Below are 18,816 nucleotides of genomic sequence, written 5' to 3' on the forward strand. Positions count from 1 at the left end.
GTAGCAGAAACACATCAGCCAAAATAAATGCTTAAGTAAACATTCCTTCCTCATTTTAAGAAGAAATGGAAACTTAAATGAATACAATTTTTTAAAAAAGTAAAGTCTTGGGGCACCTGGCTGGCTCAGTTGGTGGAACATGCAACTCTTGATCTCAAGATTGTGGGTTCAAGCTCCACACTGAGTGTGGAGCCAACTTTAAAATAAATAAATAAATTTTAAAAGTTTGAAAATTAGAAAATTTGAAGTTTGAAAAGAGAAATTTATAAGCAAAAAATGCCATCACTAAAAGTGTATTCTTGTTCAGTTATGTTTAACATAAGCAAACTTACTCTGTTGATTAAATCATCAAATGTGTAAGGTGGGAATAGATGTAAAAATGTTAATCTAACAACTCACTTTACTAAAACTGAAGTCAGAAAATGTAAGTGGGAGGAAAAAAACAGACAAGGTAAGTGATTTCCCCAGGCCACACACTAAACAGTAAAATCAAAGCAGCATGTGCCCAAAAGATTATTTCCACACCTAAGTTTCTAGGATTCAGGTTAAATGTCAGCACAGACATAGGTCAGTGCTTTTCACATAAAACAGAAAGGCAAGTTTTAAGAATCAACGATGTATGCTACAAAGAAAAAAAGCCATTCCATATTTAATATAACCTCTTAAATATAATAATTCCAAAATACCTTTTCTTCTTCAACAAATAGCCTTGATAGGTAATTATTTAAAAACTGAATATTACAGAGGCGACTGGGTGGCTCAGTGGTTTAAGGCTCTGCCTTCGGCTCAGGGTCCTGGGATCAAGCCCTGCATCGGGCTCTCTGCTCAGCGGGGAGCCTGCTTCCCCCTCTCTCTCTGCCTGCTTCTGTGCCTACTTGTGATCTCTATCAAAAAAAATAAGTAAAATTTAAAAAAAAAAATAAATAAATAAATAAAAATTGAGTATTACAGGGCACCTGGGTGGCTCAGTGGTTTAAGCCTCTGCCTTTGGCTCAGGTCATGATCTCAGGGTCCTGGGATGGAGCCCCACATTAGGCTCTCTGCTCAGCCGGGAGCTTGCTTCCCCCTCTGTCTCTGCCTACTTGTGATCTCACTCTGTCAAATAAATTTTTAAAATCTTTAAAAAAATACATTTAAAAAAACTGAGTATTGCTTAGTTTCTTCTAACATCTCTAGTAGGGTTAATATCTTCCTAACTTAAATTTACCACATTACTTTTTTTTAAGATTTTATTTATTTATTTGACAGACAGAGACACATAGAGAGAGGGAAAACAAGCTGGGGGAGAGCGAGAGGGAGAAGCAGGCTTCTTGCTGAGCAGGGAGCCCGATGAGGTCCCCCATCCCAGGACACTGGGATCATGACCTGAGCTAAAGGCTTAATGACGCTTAATGACGGAGGCTTAATGACGCTTAATGACGGAGCCTCCCACCCAGGCACCCAACTGTTACTTTTTGTTCCTTCATTTTCATTAATAATCATCAAAGACTGGGGTGTCTGGGTGGCTCAGTCAGTTCAGTGTCCCACTCTGGATTTCAGCTCAGGGCATGCTCTCAGTTATGGGATTCACCTGACCTTGAGCTCCTCACTCACCAGGGAGTCAGCTTGAGATTCTCTCCTCCCGCCCCTTCTGCCCCTCCCCCTGCTCTCTCCCTCTCATAAATAAATAAATCTTTTTTTTTTTTTTTAAGATTTTATTTATTTATTTGACAGAGAAAGACATCACAAGCAGGCAGAGGCAGAGGGAAAAGCAGACTCCCTGCTGAGCAGAGAGCCTGACATAGGGCTCGATCCCAGGACCCTGGGATCATGACCTAAGCCGAAGGCAGAGGCTTAACCCACTGAGCCACCCAGGCGCCCCTCATAAATAAATAAATCTTAAATGGAGCACCTGGGTGGCTCAGTGGGTTAAGCCGTTGCCTTTGGCTCAGGTCATGATCTCAGGGTCCTGGGATCGAGTCCCACATTGGGCTCTCTGCTCAACAGGGAGCCTGCTTCCCTCTCTCTCTCTCTGCCTGCCTCTCTGTCTACTTGTGATCCCTGTCAAATAAACAAATAAAATCTTAAAAAATAAAATAAAATAAAATAAAAAATAAAGCCTCTGCCTTTGGCTCAGGTCATGGTCTCAGGGTCCTAGGATCAAGCCCCACATCGGGCTCTCTGCTCTGCGGGGAGCCTGCTTCTCACTCTCTCTCTGCCTGCCTCTCTGTCTACTTGTGATCTCTGTCAAATAAATAAATATAATCTTTAAAAAAAGAATCTTAAAGGGGCGCCTGATTGGCTCAGTGGGTTAAGCCGCTGCCTTCGGCTCGGGTCATGATCTCAGGGTCCTGGGATCGAGTCCCATGTCGGGCTCTCTGCTCAGCGGGGAGCCTGCTTCCTCCTCTCTCTCTCTCTCTGCCTGCCTCTCTGCCTGCTGTGATCTCTCTCTGTCAAATAAATAAATAAAATCTTTAAAAAAAAAAAAATCTTAAAAATAACAATAAAAATTATCAAAGACCACAGCTGTTCATTCATCACAAATACGTACCAGGTCGGGAATTCAATACTACTCTTTGTACAATCATCACCTCGATGCACAGTGGTCTCAGAAGATTTCTGTATAAAATAACTCCTATAAACAGAAAAGTTTTTAAATCACAAAGTCTAAAAATGTTTAACAATTTTTAAAAAGAGCATATTTGTGTTTCTGAAGGAGAGGAAAAGACATATTCAGCATCCAGAAAAGATATAATCTCCTGTCAGTTTGTCTCCTAAAGCAAATATATAAAGAAAGACCAAATCTAATTAGAATTTTTGGCTAAGTTTTGGCTAAGGATCAGTTTATTCTGGCTTTTCAATTTGAGCTAATGAAAGAAACAAAATGAGGTTCCAGCGCTAGCACTATCTGACTTGGGGGAAACAGCCCTGACCTTAGCGAATGCTACTACATGCCAAGTACTATTGTGAGTGCTATGAAATCTACACATACACACACACACACACACACACTCATTTAATATTTAATGTACATATTCTTTTTTCAAAGATTGTAAGTAATCTCCACACCCAGTGCAGGGCTCGACCTTATAACCTGGAGATCAAGAGTCACAAGCTTGGGACACTTGGGTGGCTCAGTCAGGTCTGCCTCTGGGTCAGGTCATGATCTGGCTCCTTACTCAGCAGGGAGCCTGCTTCTCTCCCTTGGCCTGCTGCTGCCCCTGCTTGCACAGCTCTCCCACCCACACGCGCTCTCTCGCTCTCTCTCTCTGACAAATATTTTTTAAAAAATTCACATGCTCTACTGACTGAGCCTGCCAGGCACCCCAAATATATATTCCTTTAATCTCCTAACAATCATATTAAGTAGTGTTATTATCTCCATTTTACAGAAAGAAACTGCCCCTTAAAGGGTTTAAGCACCTTCCTAAGGTGGTGGAGCTAAGACTTAAACCCAACCTGCCTGACATTCCAGAGCCAATCTCTTAACTATTACATAAAAATTTCCATCCTGTATGTTTGTTTTTCTAAAATACTAAGCAAACATTATCTTTCTTAAAATCAATATACTTATTTACCACTTCTGTCTTCTCTCCTTAGATATTTTATCTTCTTTAGTAAATAACATTGAGAAGCCCAAAGGAAAACTGTATCAACCACTTATTTTTTATAACAATTGCAACATATTTAGCTCTTAACATTTCTAATTTTATATATTGTAAAGGATTTTATACACCAGCACACTTAAACATTTGACAACCATCTATAAATCCATTTGACATTTAATAATCCCTTGCCTTGAATCACTGGGTAGTTTTGTTTATGCATGACTCTACCACTAATCCAGTTTCTAAATTTGCACGATATTTCAATTTCTTCATTTTTCTCTGTACCCTATAAAGTACTGGTGTATCCTATATAAACTTGATATTCATACATACTCCAAAGTATGTTAAATAATCATCACAGGGTAGTTCCCAAATCTTGCTTACCATAGTATTTAAATGGAGATAATTTATACAGAATTTTCACATAGATTCCATTACTTATTCTTTAAAACAAAGCTATATAGATAAATGTATTATTATTCTCATTTTACAGGGAAAATGAGAAACAGTTAGTATCCAAGATCACACAAAAGGTAAGCGAAAGAGTTGGGAGACTGGTATATATACTTCTCATTCCAAATCTCGCAAGCCTCACTCTATGCACTATTGTCCCACAATCTCCCCCAAACAGAGTTTTTACATCTATAGCTATATAATGATGTCCAACTCTCCTATAGGTACTCTTTCCTAGAGGAAGGAAATTCTACTCCCAATTAACTAAATGATGTTAGGAACATTCAGTAAGACAGAAGAAAGAACACTGCTTTCTTACTTTTTGTAATGTATGTTTTTTTTTTAAATATTTTATTTATTTATTTGACAGAGAGAGATCACAAGTAGATGGAGAGAGAGGCAGGCAGAGAGAGAGAGAGAGAGGGAAGCAGGCTCCCTGCTGAGCAGAGAGCCCGATGCCGACTCGATCCCAGGACCCTGACATCATGACCTGAGCCGAAGGCAGCGGCTTAACCCACTGAGCCACCCAGGCACCCTGTAATGTATGTTTTTATAATGTCAATGGTTGTGATATTAATGGCTAGCAGCTCTCAATATCCATTCTCCCTTTCATGCACGTTTCCCTGCTAAAAAACTGCATTTCCCTGCTTCCCCTTAAAACAAATCCCTGACATCATCCTATTGCCAAAAATCCCTCTGTTTGCATCTCTGGTAACAGATTATTTTAAATACAAACACCATTAACCATTAACCTGACAGAACTGGCAATATAGATAATTCCTTAACATTATCTAATACCTAGTACATATTTAAATTCCCTGTCTCAAACAAGTCTTTTTTTGTTTTGTTTTGCCAATTACAGGCAATCTATTTTTTTTAGTTTATTCCTCCCTTCTTTAATTTAAACTCAGTTAATTAACATATAATGTATTATTGGTTTCAGAGGCAGAGGTTAATGATTCATCAGTCTCATGTAACACCCAGTGCCTATTATATCACGTGCTCTCCTTAATATCTATCACCCAGTTACCCCATGCCTCCATCTCCCTCCCCTCCAGCAACCCTCAGTCAAACATGTCCTTTTACAGTTGGTTCAGTAGAATCAGGATTCAAGGTCCACATACTCCATTTTGAGTCTCCTCTCTTTTATTTGATGCCATTGATTGTTGAAGAAACATTTGTTGCTTAATTCCTCTGTCTATGGAATACCCTTTGACTGCTTCCTCATGTGTCATTTACCTCATTCTTCTATCTTCCTCATCTACCCCTTAACCCCAATCCCTAACTAGTAGTTAGATCTAGAGATTTGATTAGATGCAGGTTCAGTTTTTAGACAAGAATCTTTAAAGGAGGTGCTATGTGCATCCTATCTCATCACGTCAAGAAGTCCAAAATGTCTTGTGGGACTAAACATATATAATTTTTAAAGATTTACTTATTTATTTGACAGAAATCACAAGCAGGTAGGGGGAGCGGGGGGACAGGCTCACTGCCGAGCAGAGAGCCCTATGTGGGGCTCGATCCCAGGACCCTGGGACCATGACCTGAGCCGAAGGCAGAGGCTTTAACCCACTAAGCCACCCAGGGTGCCCCTCAACATATTTTTAAAAGGAAATTTTCCATTGAATCACCTTATGTATAAATTATGGAAAATTAAAAAACAACATTTTCCAATTTGGTGCTGTATCCACAGATAACTGCCCTGAAGTGGTTACTAAAGGCACCATAATTTTCAGAGTCTTCCCAAATGAAGTTTCATATTTGCCTTCTTCTCTGATTACTTTGTGCATGCTTTCTTTAAAATACGCACACTGCAGATTTGTCCAAATACTGTTTATCAGCATGAAAAGTACACTATCAAATTTCTCTCATTCTGTATTAAATTTCAAAGTTTTCAACTATCAAATACTAAAATTAACTAAGATACGATAATTGCATAATATCCCTTGATAGCACAACAAACACATTTAAAATACAAAGAACTAGATTTAGTTACAAAATCAAAATCTTAAAATATGACATACCTAGCTCTAGATCTGAAGAGAGAGGGAGTGTTGGTGATTACATTCATCTCTAGTAGAGTAGGGAGGACACTCAACTCTTGACTGACTCACATTAAGCATACCATGTTTGTTTGGTATGATATTAAGCGGGTTTCCAATTATGTATCAAGTATTATCCCAAATAATACCAGATCAATGCAACTGAAGAATTCACTCCCACCCCATATCAGGCTTCCTGCTCAGAGGGGAGCCTGCTTCTTCCTCATCTACTCTCCCTGCTTGTATTCTCTCCCTATCAAATAAATAAAATCCTTAAAAAAGAAAGAAAGAAAGATAGATTCACTCCGGTGCTGGTCATAAAGAGTGTGTCATCTGACCGTCTACCTTGTAGCCTAGTATTAGGAAAAGGGCACTGAACTAAGTAGACAAAATACCTGGCCAGGTTCTAATCACATGGGATCTTAGGAAAGACTCCTCTCCCCCAGTCTTCCGAATTTACTAAGTGAGAGGAACTGCCCTAAAATTTTTACAGTCATTGTCTCGCTTAACCCCTCCACCCAACAACTCTATGAGGATGGTACTGTCTTTTACCCCCATTTTCTAGACGAGGAAAGGGAGCAACAGAGAGGTCGAATTACTTGCCCATGTTCGCACACCTGGACGCTGGAATCCACACTCAAACACTACACATTCCAGCTCCGTACCATGAGCTTCCTAATATCTTTCTAAAGAAACACTTATCCCTATGACCCTGCCAGAAACGGCTCTGCCGACCACGGCCTTGTTGTAAAAGGTGGAAACCTCTGCGATATCCTTCCCTCTTCCTGGCTGGCTGGTGTTTTGGCCTCCTCCTTCTGCCCCAGCCGCATCTGTGGGGACTCCTGCCTGGCTCTTCGCCCATCCCACTGACCTCACCGTCCTCTCCGGCTCCCACCACCAACCACTCGCATGGAAACGAATAAAAACCTGCGTCCACAGCCCAGATTTCAAACTGGCTTCCCCTGGGAGCGCCGAGAGGCTAGGGATCTGTGTCCGTGATTCACGTTCACTCTCTGACTGGCACATGATAGATGCCCAATAAATATGTGCTGAATGAACGTCCCAGACGCACCTTAAAACACAATTACGTCCACACTCGAGGTTGCTTACTCCCAACAGTTCAAAAAAAAAAAAGCACCTGCTTCTGTTTTCGTTTGCAGCATTCCCTAACCTAGTGACCTAGGCAATAACACCAGCGTCGCCGCAGCTCCGGGAGAAAAAAGTGGAGGTCACCCCGGCCCTGAGATCCTCCCACACCCGGAAGACGCCAGCCAGCTCGGGGTTCGCGGTCCGCAGCTGTGGAGCCGCCCCTCTCCCGGCACTCACCGCCACGCAGCTGCGGAGGAAATCTCGCGCGGTGTGAGGCGCTCGCGAGGGGCGCGCCGCGAGACCTCAGCCCGCCGAACTCGGTACGCAGGCGCACTGCTAGACCTCCGCGCCCTCCCCTCCGGGGAGACGGACCTTTCCAGTTTAGGCTGGACTCCTGGGTTCCCACGTTTCTAGAGGAGGGGAAGCTGCGGAGTGTGAAAGGATCCTCCCTGATCTGGGCAGTGTGTTGTGGGTTTTTGTTGTTGTTGGCGGGGGAGGGGCAGAGGGAAAGAGACGGTCTCAAGCAGGCGAGGAGCCTAGGCCCGGCTTATCTCAGCACCTTGAGAATCAGGACCTGAGCCCGAATCAAGAGTGGGTGGCTTAACTGAGCTACTCAGGCGCCCCTGGGCAGATTGTGTAATAAGCTGACCGTATGGCCTCGGTGTACTGCCTGTACCCAAAGAGCAAATCGTTCAGACTTGACCGCGGAGTTCAGGTCCAGCTGTCCTTGAAGGAATTTAATTCGCTACATGGACTTCTCTCTGAGCCTCAGATTGGAAAATTACAGCGGACAGAGGCCATCAAGCCGGTCCCTGGTTTTATAGACAGGGAAACAGACTCGGAGAGCTGATGTGGTTGGACCACCCACTTTTGCGCTGATTCAGGGCAATGCTGGGGTTAAAATTGCCTCTCCGGATTGCTGAGTTAGGACGCTTTCCCTTAGAACAGGGCTGTCTTTTTTCTTTCACAAAGAATCCCAGCTTCCTCAAAGATGGATTACCCAACATAGAAAGAGGAATTCAACTGCTTCCTTTTTTGACCTCAAACTTTCTAAGTGATTAAATTCTTTGAAGTTAATCTCTTAACTCAAGCAGAAGATGCTGCAGGCAAAGCATCCCCTCAAGCTATAAGGACTGCCCTGAACCAGCAAGACCCCAGTGACTGACCTCGATGACTGATTAGACCTTTACCGCCCACCTGCATATACCCATGACCTCTGCCCCACATTTTCCTTATATAAACCTGGAAGTATTTTCAGCACTTTGGAGGCAGTCTTTGAGACACTAGTCCACTGTTTTCCAAGTTAGCCTCACTGAAATAAAATGCTTTTCTCCTTTAACCATTTGTCTCTCTGCCTTTGGATTTTATTAGCAGCAAGTGGCCAAACCAGGTCTGTCTGGGATCCCCAGAGCCAGGTGCCTTTGCACCCTCGTGCCCCTGCTGCAGTGTGGACTGATTTCTCAATTTCATTAATTGTTAATTGCCTTTTGTTTTGAACTGGGTTGAGCAAGCCTTATTCCTAAGACAGCTTGGATCCCCAGGGACTTTAATAAACTCCAAGAGAGACCATGCTGAATTAGGCCGTGAAAGAATTGCTATTTATATTGTATCCACGTCAGAGCTAATAGCTCAGTATAAATTCAGCTATTCAGAAGCAGAATGATGACTGGGGTAGTGAGCAAGAGGGTAAGCAAGAGGGTAAGAATCACTCAACAGGTTGGCGGTTCCGGTAGCTTTATCTCTTAATTTTTTAAAAATTTTATTTATTTATTTGAGGGAGCACAAGCAGGGGAGCAGCAGGCAGAAGAAGAGGGAGAAACAGGCTCCCCACTGAGCAGAGAACCAAACCAAGGTAGGACTTGGTCTCAGGACCCTGGGATCATGACCCAAGTGGAAGGCTGATGTTTAAATGACTGAACCACCCAGACTCTCATCTCTGAAATCTTTTTATTTCTTTGAGAAAGTTTCAGGAAAGAACTAGAAAGATTATAGTACTTTGAAACTCAGGCAAGAGCTTATCTCTTTTCGGTCTTCAATAAATCTTGTTTTCATAACGAACCAACTGATGAAAAAGAAAATGCTGGACACCTAGGTGGCTCAGCCAATAAGCATCTGACTTTGGCTGAGTTCATGATCCCAGGGTCCTGGGATGGAGTTCCACATGGGACTCCCTGCTCAGCAGAGAGTCTGCTTCTCCCTCTATCCTGCCCCCTACTCGTGATCTTTCTCTCTCTCTCTCTCTCTCAGATAAATACATAAAGTCTTTATTTTTAAAAAATGCTCAAACAGACTAAAAGTAATAGCTCAAAGTAAAAGTAGTCTAGAATTTGATCTTAAAAGAAAGTATTTTGGGGTGCCTGGGTGGCTCAGTGGGTTAAGCCGCTGCCTTCGGCTCAGGTCGTGATCTCAGGGTCCTGGGATCGAGTCCCGCATCGGGCTCTCTGCTCAGCGGGGAGCCTGCTTCCTCCTCTCTCTCTCTGCCTGCCTCTCTGCCTACTTGTGATCTCTCTCTGTCAAATAAATAAATAAAATCTTTAAAAAAAAAAAAAAAAAGAAAGAAAGTATTTTGGGACGCCTGGGTGGCTCAGTGGGTTAAAGCTTCTGCGTTTGGCTCAGGTCATGATCTCAGGGTCCTAGGCTCAAGCCCCGCATCATCCGACTCTGCTCAGCAGGGAGCCTGCTTCCTCCTCTCTCTCTCTCTCTGCCTGCCTCTCTGACTACTTGTGATCTCTGTCTGTCAAATAAATAAATAAAACCTTTTTTAAAAAAAAATAAAGATTGTATTTATTTATTTGAGAGAGAGAGAGGAAGCATATGTTGGGGAAGGGGCAGAGGGAGAGGGACAACAGACTCTCCGCTGAGCTAGGGGCCGAGGACACGGAGCTCAATGCCATGACCCTGGAGATCATGACCTGCGCCAAATGCAGAAGCTTAATTGACTGAGAGACCCCGGTGCCCCGGGAAACAGTCTTTCAAAGTAGAAAAGAAACCCTACAATATTAAATTAGTTTTTACTCTCTTGATTCTAGGGCCTGTGAACTCCTTGTAATTAGTGTGATTTCTCTCCCCAGAATGAGTTCTTGTTCCCCAAAATTCTTAATTCTGACCTCATGAGGGGTGCCTGGGTGGCTCAGTCTGTTAAGCATCCAACTCTTTTTTTTTGTTTAAGATTTTATTAATTTATTTAATAGTGTGCATGAGCAGGAGGGAGGGGCGAGTAAGAGGGAGAAGCAGACTCCCCTCTGAGCAGAGAGCCCAAGTTGGGGCTCAATCCCAGGACGCCGGGATCATGACTGGAGCCCAAGGCAGACACTTAACTGACCGAGTCCTCCGGTGCCCCTAAACATCCAGCTCTTGATTTCAGGTCAGGTCATGTTCTCAGGATGGTGTCATCTAGGCCCACATTGGGCTCCCCACTCAGCACTGAGTCTCCTTGTCCCTCTCCCTCTGCTCCTCTCCTCACACATTCTCTCTCTCTGAAATAAACAAATAAATAAAATGATCTTTTTAAAAATAAATAAATAGGGGCACCTGTGTGGCTCAGGTCAGGATCCTGGAATCCTGGGATTGAGCCCTGCATCAGGATCCCTGCTCAACGAGGAGTCTGCTTCTCCCTCTCCCTCTGCTCCTCCCCCTGTTCATGCTCTTACGCTCTCTCTCTCAAATAAAAAAAATCTTAAAATAAATGAATACATACATACATTATCCTCATGAAAGGAGAGAAACTTACCCCGAGTCTACCTAGCTAAACTTCTCCCAAAATCCTAAACCTCGGAAACTGTATGAGATAATAATTAGTATTATAAGCTGCTAAGTTTGGGGGTAGCTGGTTATGCAGCAATAGATAACTAATCTGCCCACTAAAAGAGAATTAGGATCTCTTAGAGAAATCACTGAGCCCAGGGTTGGGACAGGATAGGTACCAAATGAGCCTAGAACATCTGTTTTTCTAGAAATTAAGGACGTGTTGAAAAAATGATGGAGCATGTCACAGGGACACAGAAGCTAGCTTGAAGGGGATCCTACTGGCCAAATCTGGGACAACTTGAGCACCAAAAAAAAAAAAAAAAAAAAAGTACATTAATGATTTCTAAATCATAGAACTAGAAATTCATGAATCTGTAACAATAATAAAAAAGAAAGACTGGAGAGTTCTTGCTTACAGCAGAATGCTGAGGGCCAGCTAATAAATGTAAAGGAGAGTCCTCGAGTTGGAAAATTATCATTTTAGGGACGCCCGGGTGGCTCAGTCAGTTAAGCATCTACCTTCAGCTCAGGTCATGATCCCAGGGTCCTGGGATTGAGCCCCGCATTGGGCTCCCTGTTCTGCGGGGAGCCTGCTTCTCCCTCTCCCACTCCCTCTGCTGTATTCCCTCTCTCGCTGTGTCTCTGTCAGGTAAATAAATAAAATCTTAAAAAAAAAAAAAAGAAAGAAAATTACCATTTTATAGCTTTCATAATAAAGATTGGATCAGACATTATCAGAATTACCAGCAGATGGTAAATTTAGAGGACGAAGATTCTGCACTCAGTCAGATGGTAGATGGGTACTTTCCACACACCATCAAGCAATGTTCCAATGCCAGCTGGTTGTCCTACAATTCAACTCAGTTCTGGTGTTGTCTATCTGGAGATAGCATCAGATTCCACAGGTTAAGGGCTCAATCCTACAAGACTGCCCCCTCTCCGCTGAGCAGAGAGCCCAATGCAGGGCTTGGTCCCAGGACCCTGAGATCATGACCTGAGCCGAAGGCAGAGGCCTAACCCACTGAGCCACCCAGGCGCCCATGTTTGAATTTTTCTTAAACCAGATTCAACCAGTAAGCATAAAGGCTTTTATTCCAAGAAAGAATGTCAATGCCTGTCATCATAGATTGGGGAAACTTCGGGTGTAAAATTTTTCTTAATACTTCCTTAGTGAGCTTCTTGGATGTATAGATTAATGTTTTTCATCAAATTCAAGTTTTCAGCCATTATTTCTTCAAATATTGTTTTCTGCCCCCTTTTCCCCTCTCCTTCTGGAATTATCATTGCATGTATGTTAGTATGCTAGTACCTCACAGGTCTCTAAAGTTCTGTTCATTTGTTTTTATTTTTTTTCTCTCTGTATTCAGATGGGGTCATTTATTTTTTCTTACGTTTGAGGGGGTGAGCAGAGGGAGGGGGAGAGAGAGAATCTCAAGCAGACTCCACACCAAGCACAGAGCCTGACAAAGATCTCAATCTCACAACCCTGAGACCATGAACTAAGCCAAAATCAAGTCAGACACTTAAATGACTGACCTACCCAGGTGCACCCAGATTGGGTCATTTCTACTGATCTATTTCCAGTTCACTCCTGCCACCTCAAATCTGCTGTTGAGCCCTCTAGTGAATTTTTCAGTTATAGTATTCTTTAGTTCCAGAATTTCCACTTGGTTTTGTCTTTTTTTTTTTTAAGATTTTATTTATTTATTTGACACAGAGAGAGAGAGATCACAAGTAGGCAGAGAGGCAGGCAGAGAGGGAGGAAGGGAAGCAGGCTCCCTGCCTAGCAGAGAGCCCGATGCGGAGCTCGATCCCAGGACCCTGAGATCATGACCTGAGCCGAAGGCAGAGGTTTAACCCACTGAGCCACCCAAGCGCCCCTCCACTTGGTTTTGTCTTAAAATTTTTCTATATCCTTATTAAGAATCTGTTTCTGTCAATACATTGTTGTGTACTTTCCTTTAATTCTTTAAACAGGTTTCTTTAGTTCTTTGTACATATTTATAACAGCTGTTTTAAAGGCACCTGGGTGGGCACCTGGGTGGCTCAGTCAGTTGGGTAGCGTGCCCTTGATTTCAGCTGGGGGTCATTATCTTGGGGTCCTGGGATCTAGCCTCATGTTAGCCTCCGTGCTCAGGAGGAAATCCACTTGGTGATTTCTTTCCCTCTCCCTCTGCCCCTCCCCCTGCTCCAGTTTTCTCTCCTGCTCTCTCTCTCTCTCTAAGATAAATAAATAAATCTTTAAAAAAATATATTGCCATCAGTTGTTCACCACTGTCCTTCTTTTCATGTACTGTTGCTATAGCTACAATGACCAGGACTTTTATAATAATAAATAATGGATCTAAATTATGCTGGTTTCCCATTCTTGTTACCAATCAAGGGCTCGTTTCTAAGTCATCATTTTTAACAAAAACATTACTAGATCTAAAATCTCAAAAGCATAACAATGGACAGAAAAAGCAAGTTACAGAAGGAAACAGTATAATTTCATTTATATAGAGCTTAAAAATATGCAAAACAATACTGCATATTGTTGATGAATAAAATGTATGTTGTAAAAGCATAAACACACGTCCCAATCCATATTGAGAATGGTCACTTCTAGAGGGAGAGGAATGAGATCAGGGAGGAGGGGCAAACACTGTATTTCTTACACTGAGTGGTGAGTATCTAGATGTTTGCTATGTCATTCTTAAAACTGTGTATGTGGGGCGCCTGGGTGGCTCAGTGGGTTAAGCCGCTGCCTTCGGCTCAGGTCATGATCTCAGGGTCCTGGGATCGAGTCCCGCATTGGGCTCTCTGCTTAGCAGGAGCCTGCTTCCTCCTCTCTCTCTCTCTGCCTGCCTCTCTGCCTACTCGTGATCTCTCTTTGTCAAATAAATAAATAAAATCTTAAAAAAAAAAACTGTGTATGTATCAAAGATTTAATGAAAACAAACTAAAAAAAAGTTAAATACCAGACGTATTTTTTTAAGGAGGACAGGAGAGTTACATTCCAAAGAAAAAGATCAAGTTGACTTTTGGAGCTTACAAGCATCTAAATAGAACTGAGATTTTTTTTTCCCCTCCACTCAATGTCTTATCTGAGGAGACTGGAGACTTCACTTTTGTGTGGTTAATTTTCAAAACCCTTTTTTTCCCCCTTAACCCTTTTTTGGAAAACACTAAGCTGTCGGAGGTAGGCCCCTGGCCAGGGCGGCCTCCGCCATTAAAAGATGGCGCCTGGCTAGTTGCCAGGTTAGGATTGCCTCCTGAGACTAAGCGGAACGCCCAAAGAGGAGGTAAACAGCATTAGTTGCTAGCGAAGTTGTTTGTTTAGGTGCGTAGCTTGATTCGCTCCCTCCTGTACCCTGCTCGCTGATTGGTCTTGTAAACGTATATAAGTGTGTAGACTTGCGGAAATAAAGAGAGAGAAGATACATCTGAACTGGGGCTTCTTGTCGTCCTTGCGGGTGGAGGGCAATACTAAGCCTTCACACAATGAAGCCTTACGTTGGAGAACAGGTTGAAGGGTTTTCCAGTGTCGGGAAAATTTGTGAAAGACTTGGAAAGACCGGGTGAAGAGGATGACTGGGTGCCCAGCTAGAAGATTATCTTCACCTTTCACTGTCTTTGAGCTATTTTACCACTCTGGGTTGCAAAAAAAACTGATATAGATGCAGATGATTCTGGCCCATAAAAATGCAAGTGCCAGGTGTTCCTAGAGTACAATGGGTCTCTCTCCTCCTCACCCAAGAAACCAGTGTTGTGTCTATGAAGCAAATTAATTTCAGCATTGCTGATTGTCTATACATGTATTTGCTCTTCAGAGCATCTTTTGAATCAGTTGTAATATCTTATTGTTCTCTTATTAACTGATGCATTAAATCAAATTTTAGACACCTGTTAATTTTATTTTTCTATGAGTCATGATTTTACGTTTAAAAAATAATTATCCTTTAACTGGAGGGAAGAGGGCTCTTTCACCCCATTTCTGCCAAACCACATGAATTGCACAATACCAGAGGGAATTCCTTCCAGGCTGGAGATGCTGGCCCCTTGGATTACTTAGTCCTATTATTTTTCTCTTGCTCCCTTCTTTTTTCTCCTTTATGTTAGGGACTTCTTAAACTAATGGGATGTCTGGGTGGAGCTATTAGTTAAGCCACCGACTCTTGATTCCAGCCCGGGTCATGATCTCAGGGTCCTGGAAGTGAGCCCTACGTCGGGCACTACGTGCTCAGCTCAAGGTCTGCTTAGGATTCTCTCTCCCTCTGCCCCTCCTGACCATGCTCCCTCTCTTTCTCTGAGATAAATAAATAAATCTTTTTCTTTTTAAAGATTTTATTTATTTATTTGACAGAGAGAGGTCACAAGTAGACGGAGAGGCAGGCAAAGCGAGAGAGAGAGAGGGAAGCAGGCTCCCCGCCAAGCAGAGAGCCCGATGCGGGACTTGATCCCAGGATCCTGAGATCATGACCTGAGCCGAAGGCAGCAGCTTAACCCACTGAGCCACCCAGGCGCCCTAAATAAATAAATCTTTTAAAAAAATTTTTTAAATCTATTTTTAAACCTTGATTCATTGCTCCCTTGGCAATTGGAAATAACAAATTTCCTTTACTAAGCTGGTAATAGATAAGGTTTTCCCTGGGATTAAGGCCATATTTACAACTGCTATATGATATTAAAAATTGCAATAGTTATAGCGGGTTTAAATCAGACTCATTTTCCAGCTTCCTCCTCACTGACCTCCCTCCTCCCAAACTTCACATTTGCCTTTAACATTGTAAACACACTCTACATACTTGCTAAATTAATTAACAAGTGAATGGATGCCCACTGTCTGCTTAACACTACTTAGGTGCTAAATGGTCTGTCATCACAAGCAAGTTCAAGTCCCTGACCCACGGAAATTTACAATCCAGTTGGGAAGACAGGGAAGTAACAGTATATGCAGTATGATAAGAGCCACAAGGAGTGAGCTAGGCAATAAATGCTTCATTCATTCATTCATCCATTGAGCAAATACTTCTTTCTCACCCATTGCATGCAGGTGCTGTGGTATGCAATGGTGAAAAACCTGGCTCAGGCTCTCCCTTCACCAAGCTTCCTCTAGAGGAGACTAGGACAAGTAACCTGGGCACTTCCAATACTACACTGCCCAGGGAACGGTGTTCGGGAAGGGCAGGATGCAGTGGCAGCACATCGGAGGAAAACTAATCCCTGACTTGAGGCTTCTGGAAAGTTCTCTAAACTGAAATTGGAAAGATCTTGGCCAGGAGTGGGTGGAGAGCAGAATGGGGTGTTGATGGAAATCAATGGAAACTGTGGGAATACTACACATTGAAGTCTGGAGGTAAGAGACAGCAAAGCATACTCAGGGAACTTAAAGAAGTTTAGTATGACTAAGGGAACGAGTTTGAGGAGAGAGCATGGAAAGGAATGAAGTAGAAGCCAAAAGGGACCATGTGAGCTGTGTTAAGGGATTTCAATTTAATCCTAAGAACAATGGAGAAACTCTTACAGATTTGTTGTTTGTTTTAAAGATTTGGACCTGATTGTATTTGCATTTTTTGGAAGATTTAATTCATTTATTTATTTGAGAGAGAGAGAGAGAGAGAGAGAGCAGACAAGGGGAGAAGCAGAGGGAGAGAGACGAGCAGACTCTGCGCTGAGCCCAGGACGCAGGGCTGGATCTCAGCATCCTGAAATCACAACCTGAACCAAAACCAAGAGTCGGACACTTAAATGACTGAGCCACCCAACCACCCCTGTACTTACATTTTAAAGGAGAATGGCTTTTTTTTTAATTATTTATTTATTTATTTATTTATTTATTTCACAGAGTGATGCAGAGATAGCAAAAGAGAGATCACAGGCAGGAAGAAGAGGAAGAAGCAGGCTCCTGCTGAGCAGGGATACTGACTCAGGACTTGATTCCAGGACCCTGGGATCATGACCTGAGCCAAAGGCAGAAGCTCAATCGATTGAGCGACCCAGGCACCCCAGGAGAATGGATTTTAAATGACGGGGTACTGGAGATAGAAAGTCAAAATAAAAGATAGTGGTGACTTAAATAAAGGTAATGGTTCTGGAAATGGGAAGAAAAGCATGGACTATGGGACATTTTGGAGTTAGAACCAACAGGACTTGATAATAGATTGAAGTGGAGATAGCCAACAGGTAGAGAAACACAGGTCTGTCTGGAGTTTAAAACAGACAACTAAACTAGAGAGAGAGTAGATGGTCAGGATTCCTGGGATGAGGTAAGATTGTTCAGAAAGAGTAACAGAAATGTAGGGAGAAAGCCCACTACAGAGCCCTGAAAAGGCTTGTAAGAGTCTGCTAAGAAGCAGAGACGTGGAAGGAAAACCAAAATAACAAAATGCCATGAATGTCAAGGGAAGAGAGGGCTTCAAAAATTAGGACAAATTTGGGATGCCTGGTTGCCTCAGGGGGTTAAGCCTCTGCCTTCAGCTCAGGTCATGATCTCAGGTTCTTGGGATGGAGCCCTGCATCGGGCTCTCTACTCGGTGGAGAGCCTTCATCCCCCCACAACCTGCCCTCTGCCTGCTTCTCTGCCTGCTTGTGATCTCTCTCTCTCTGTCAAATAAATAAATAAAATATCTAAAAAAAAAAATAAGGACAAAGTCAACAGTGTCCAAGGTTGCAGAAAAGCCAAGTGCATGAAAACTGAGCTGTGACTTTCAGATCTGAAGGGCCTGAAACAGAATATGTCACCTCCAAATATGACCAAAGGAACTTAGTACATGCCACTGCAAAACAGGCTCCTTTGGTTTATAGGTTATTCTAAGCTGTAGGCACTTGAAAAAGAGCACATGTAGAGAAGGCCTTTCTCTGAACTCCCCTGTATGCCTAAAGACGGATTCTCTAAAAGGAACTCACTTGTAGATGCCCTCCCCTGGAGTTTCATCAACCAGGGAAGACAGATGCTTATTACAGGAGAGGAGACTAGAAGCTGACACCACACCAAGACAAACTTGGTCACAAACCATCGTACCTCCCATCTGTTGGTCTAAGGGCCCATTCATATTCACTGGAGACCTACAACCCTTCTCTCCTTTCCCTATTAAGATGGCTTTTAGTCCTGAATTCTAAGCCATCTTGGAGAGTTACTCATTTTTCCTGGGTATTTCCTAAGTATACATGAGGTATACAGGATAATACACTTCTGTCGGTTTTTCTCTTGTTAATCTTCTTACAGGCATCTCCGCTAAGAACTAGAAGAGTAGAGGAGAAATTAATGCTCCTCCCTTACAGATCATTTAGCCACAGGGACTTCATCGGTGATCTTGGTGACGGTATTTCATGGCATGATGAATCGTGATTGCAGTAATAGAGCAAAAGGATGGTACCATTTTTTGACACTTGTTTTGTAATTACCGGAAAAAAATGCATTTGCGGCCTCTGCATCCTGTATTGTTGCCGCGTTTAACAATTACTTACGTGTCTTTCTTACTACTGGACTTGACCTTCTTGAACCTAGAAATTGTATCTTATTCACGCTGAGAATCCAAGGGGCTAGCACAGCCTCTGACATATATAAAGGGTGTAATATATATTTATGACTGAGTAAAAAGTCTAGAGGGCTGTCTTCCAAATTCAAGTTGTCTTTAGTCTCTCACCCAAACCTTTAAGCTCTGTGGTCAGAGTCTGAAGCTTCTGGTAAGCAGTCAAGAACCAGAGCTGAAACCAAGAATCCAGGATGTGCATTCTCCCTGCAACTTCTCGTTCACCCCGGGCCAGTCACAGAGCCTCTTGGCTCAAGTTCCTCAGCCACGGAGTGACCACCTTTGTCTTTACTATCAGACACATTGAGAATCTTAATTTAGAAAAGAATTTGTAATTCTTATAACATGAGACCCAGCTAATCGAAAGCCCATACCATTATCATG

The 18,816-nt window shown here is 42.7% G+C and overlaps 1 protein-coding gene across 8 annotated transcripts in view; it reads right to left on the reverse strand.

The window, feature by feature from the left end:
- PTGR2 (prostaglandin reductase 2) overlaps nucleotides 1-7,805 on the reverse strand; it is a 29,957-nt gene extending 22,152 nt beyond the window's left edge. For 2 of the 8 annotated variants that reach the window (XM_059182856.1, XM_059182852.1), the window contains exons 1-2: nucleotides 7,221-7,402; nucleotides 2,531-2,614 (exon numbers count right to left, since the gene is read on the reverse strand). In XM_059182856.1, the coding sequence (XP_059038839.1) occupies nucleotides 2,531-2,614; nucleotides 7,221-7,245 (109 nt within the window). In that variant the 5' untranslated portion in view covers nucleotides 7,246-7,402. The other 6 variants (XM_059182854.1, XM_059182853.1, XM_059182859.1 and 3 more) reach the window with 6 other exon arrangements.
- Nucleotides 7,806-18,816: the final 11,011 nt, after the last annotated feature.

The sequence above is a fragment of the Mustela lutreola genome, chromosome 7, assembly GCF_030435805.1.
Source record: "Mustela lutreola isolate mMusLut2 chromosome 7, mMusLut2.pri, whole genome shotgun sequence".
Classification (NCBI taxonomy): domain Eukaryota; kingdom Metazoa; phylum Chordata; class Mammalia; order Carnivora; family Mustelidae; genus Mustela; species Mustela lutreola.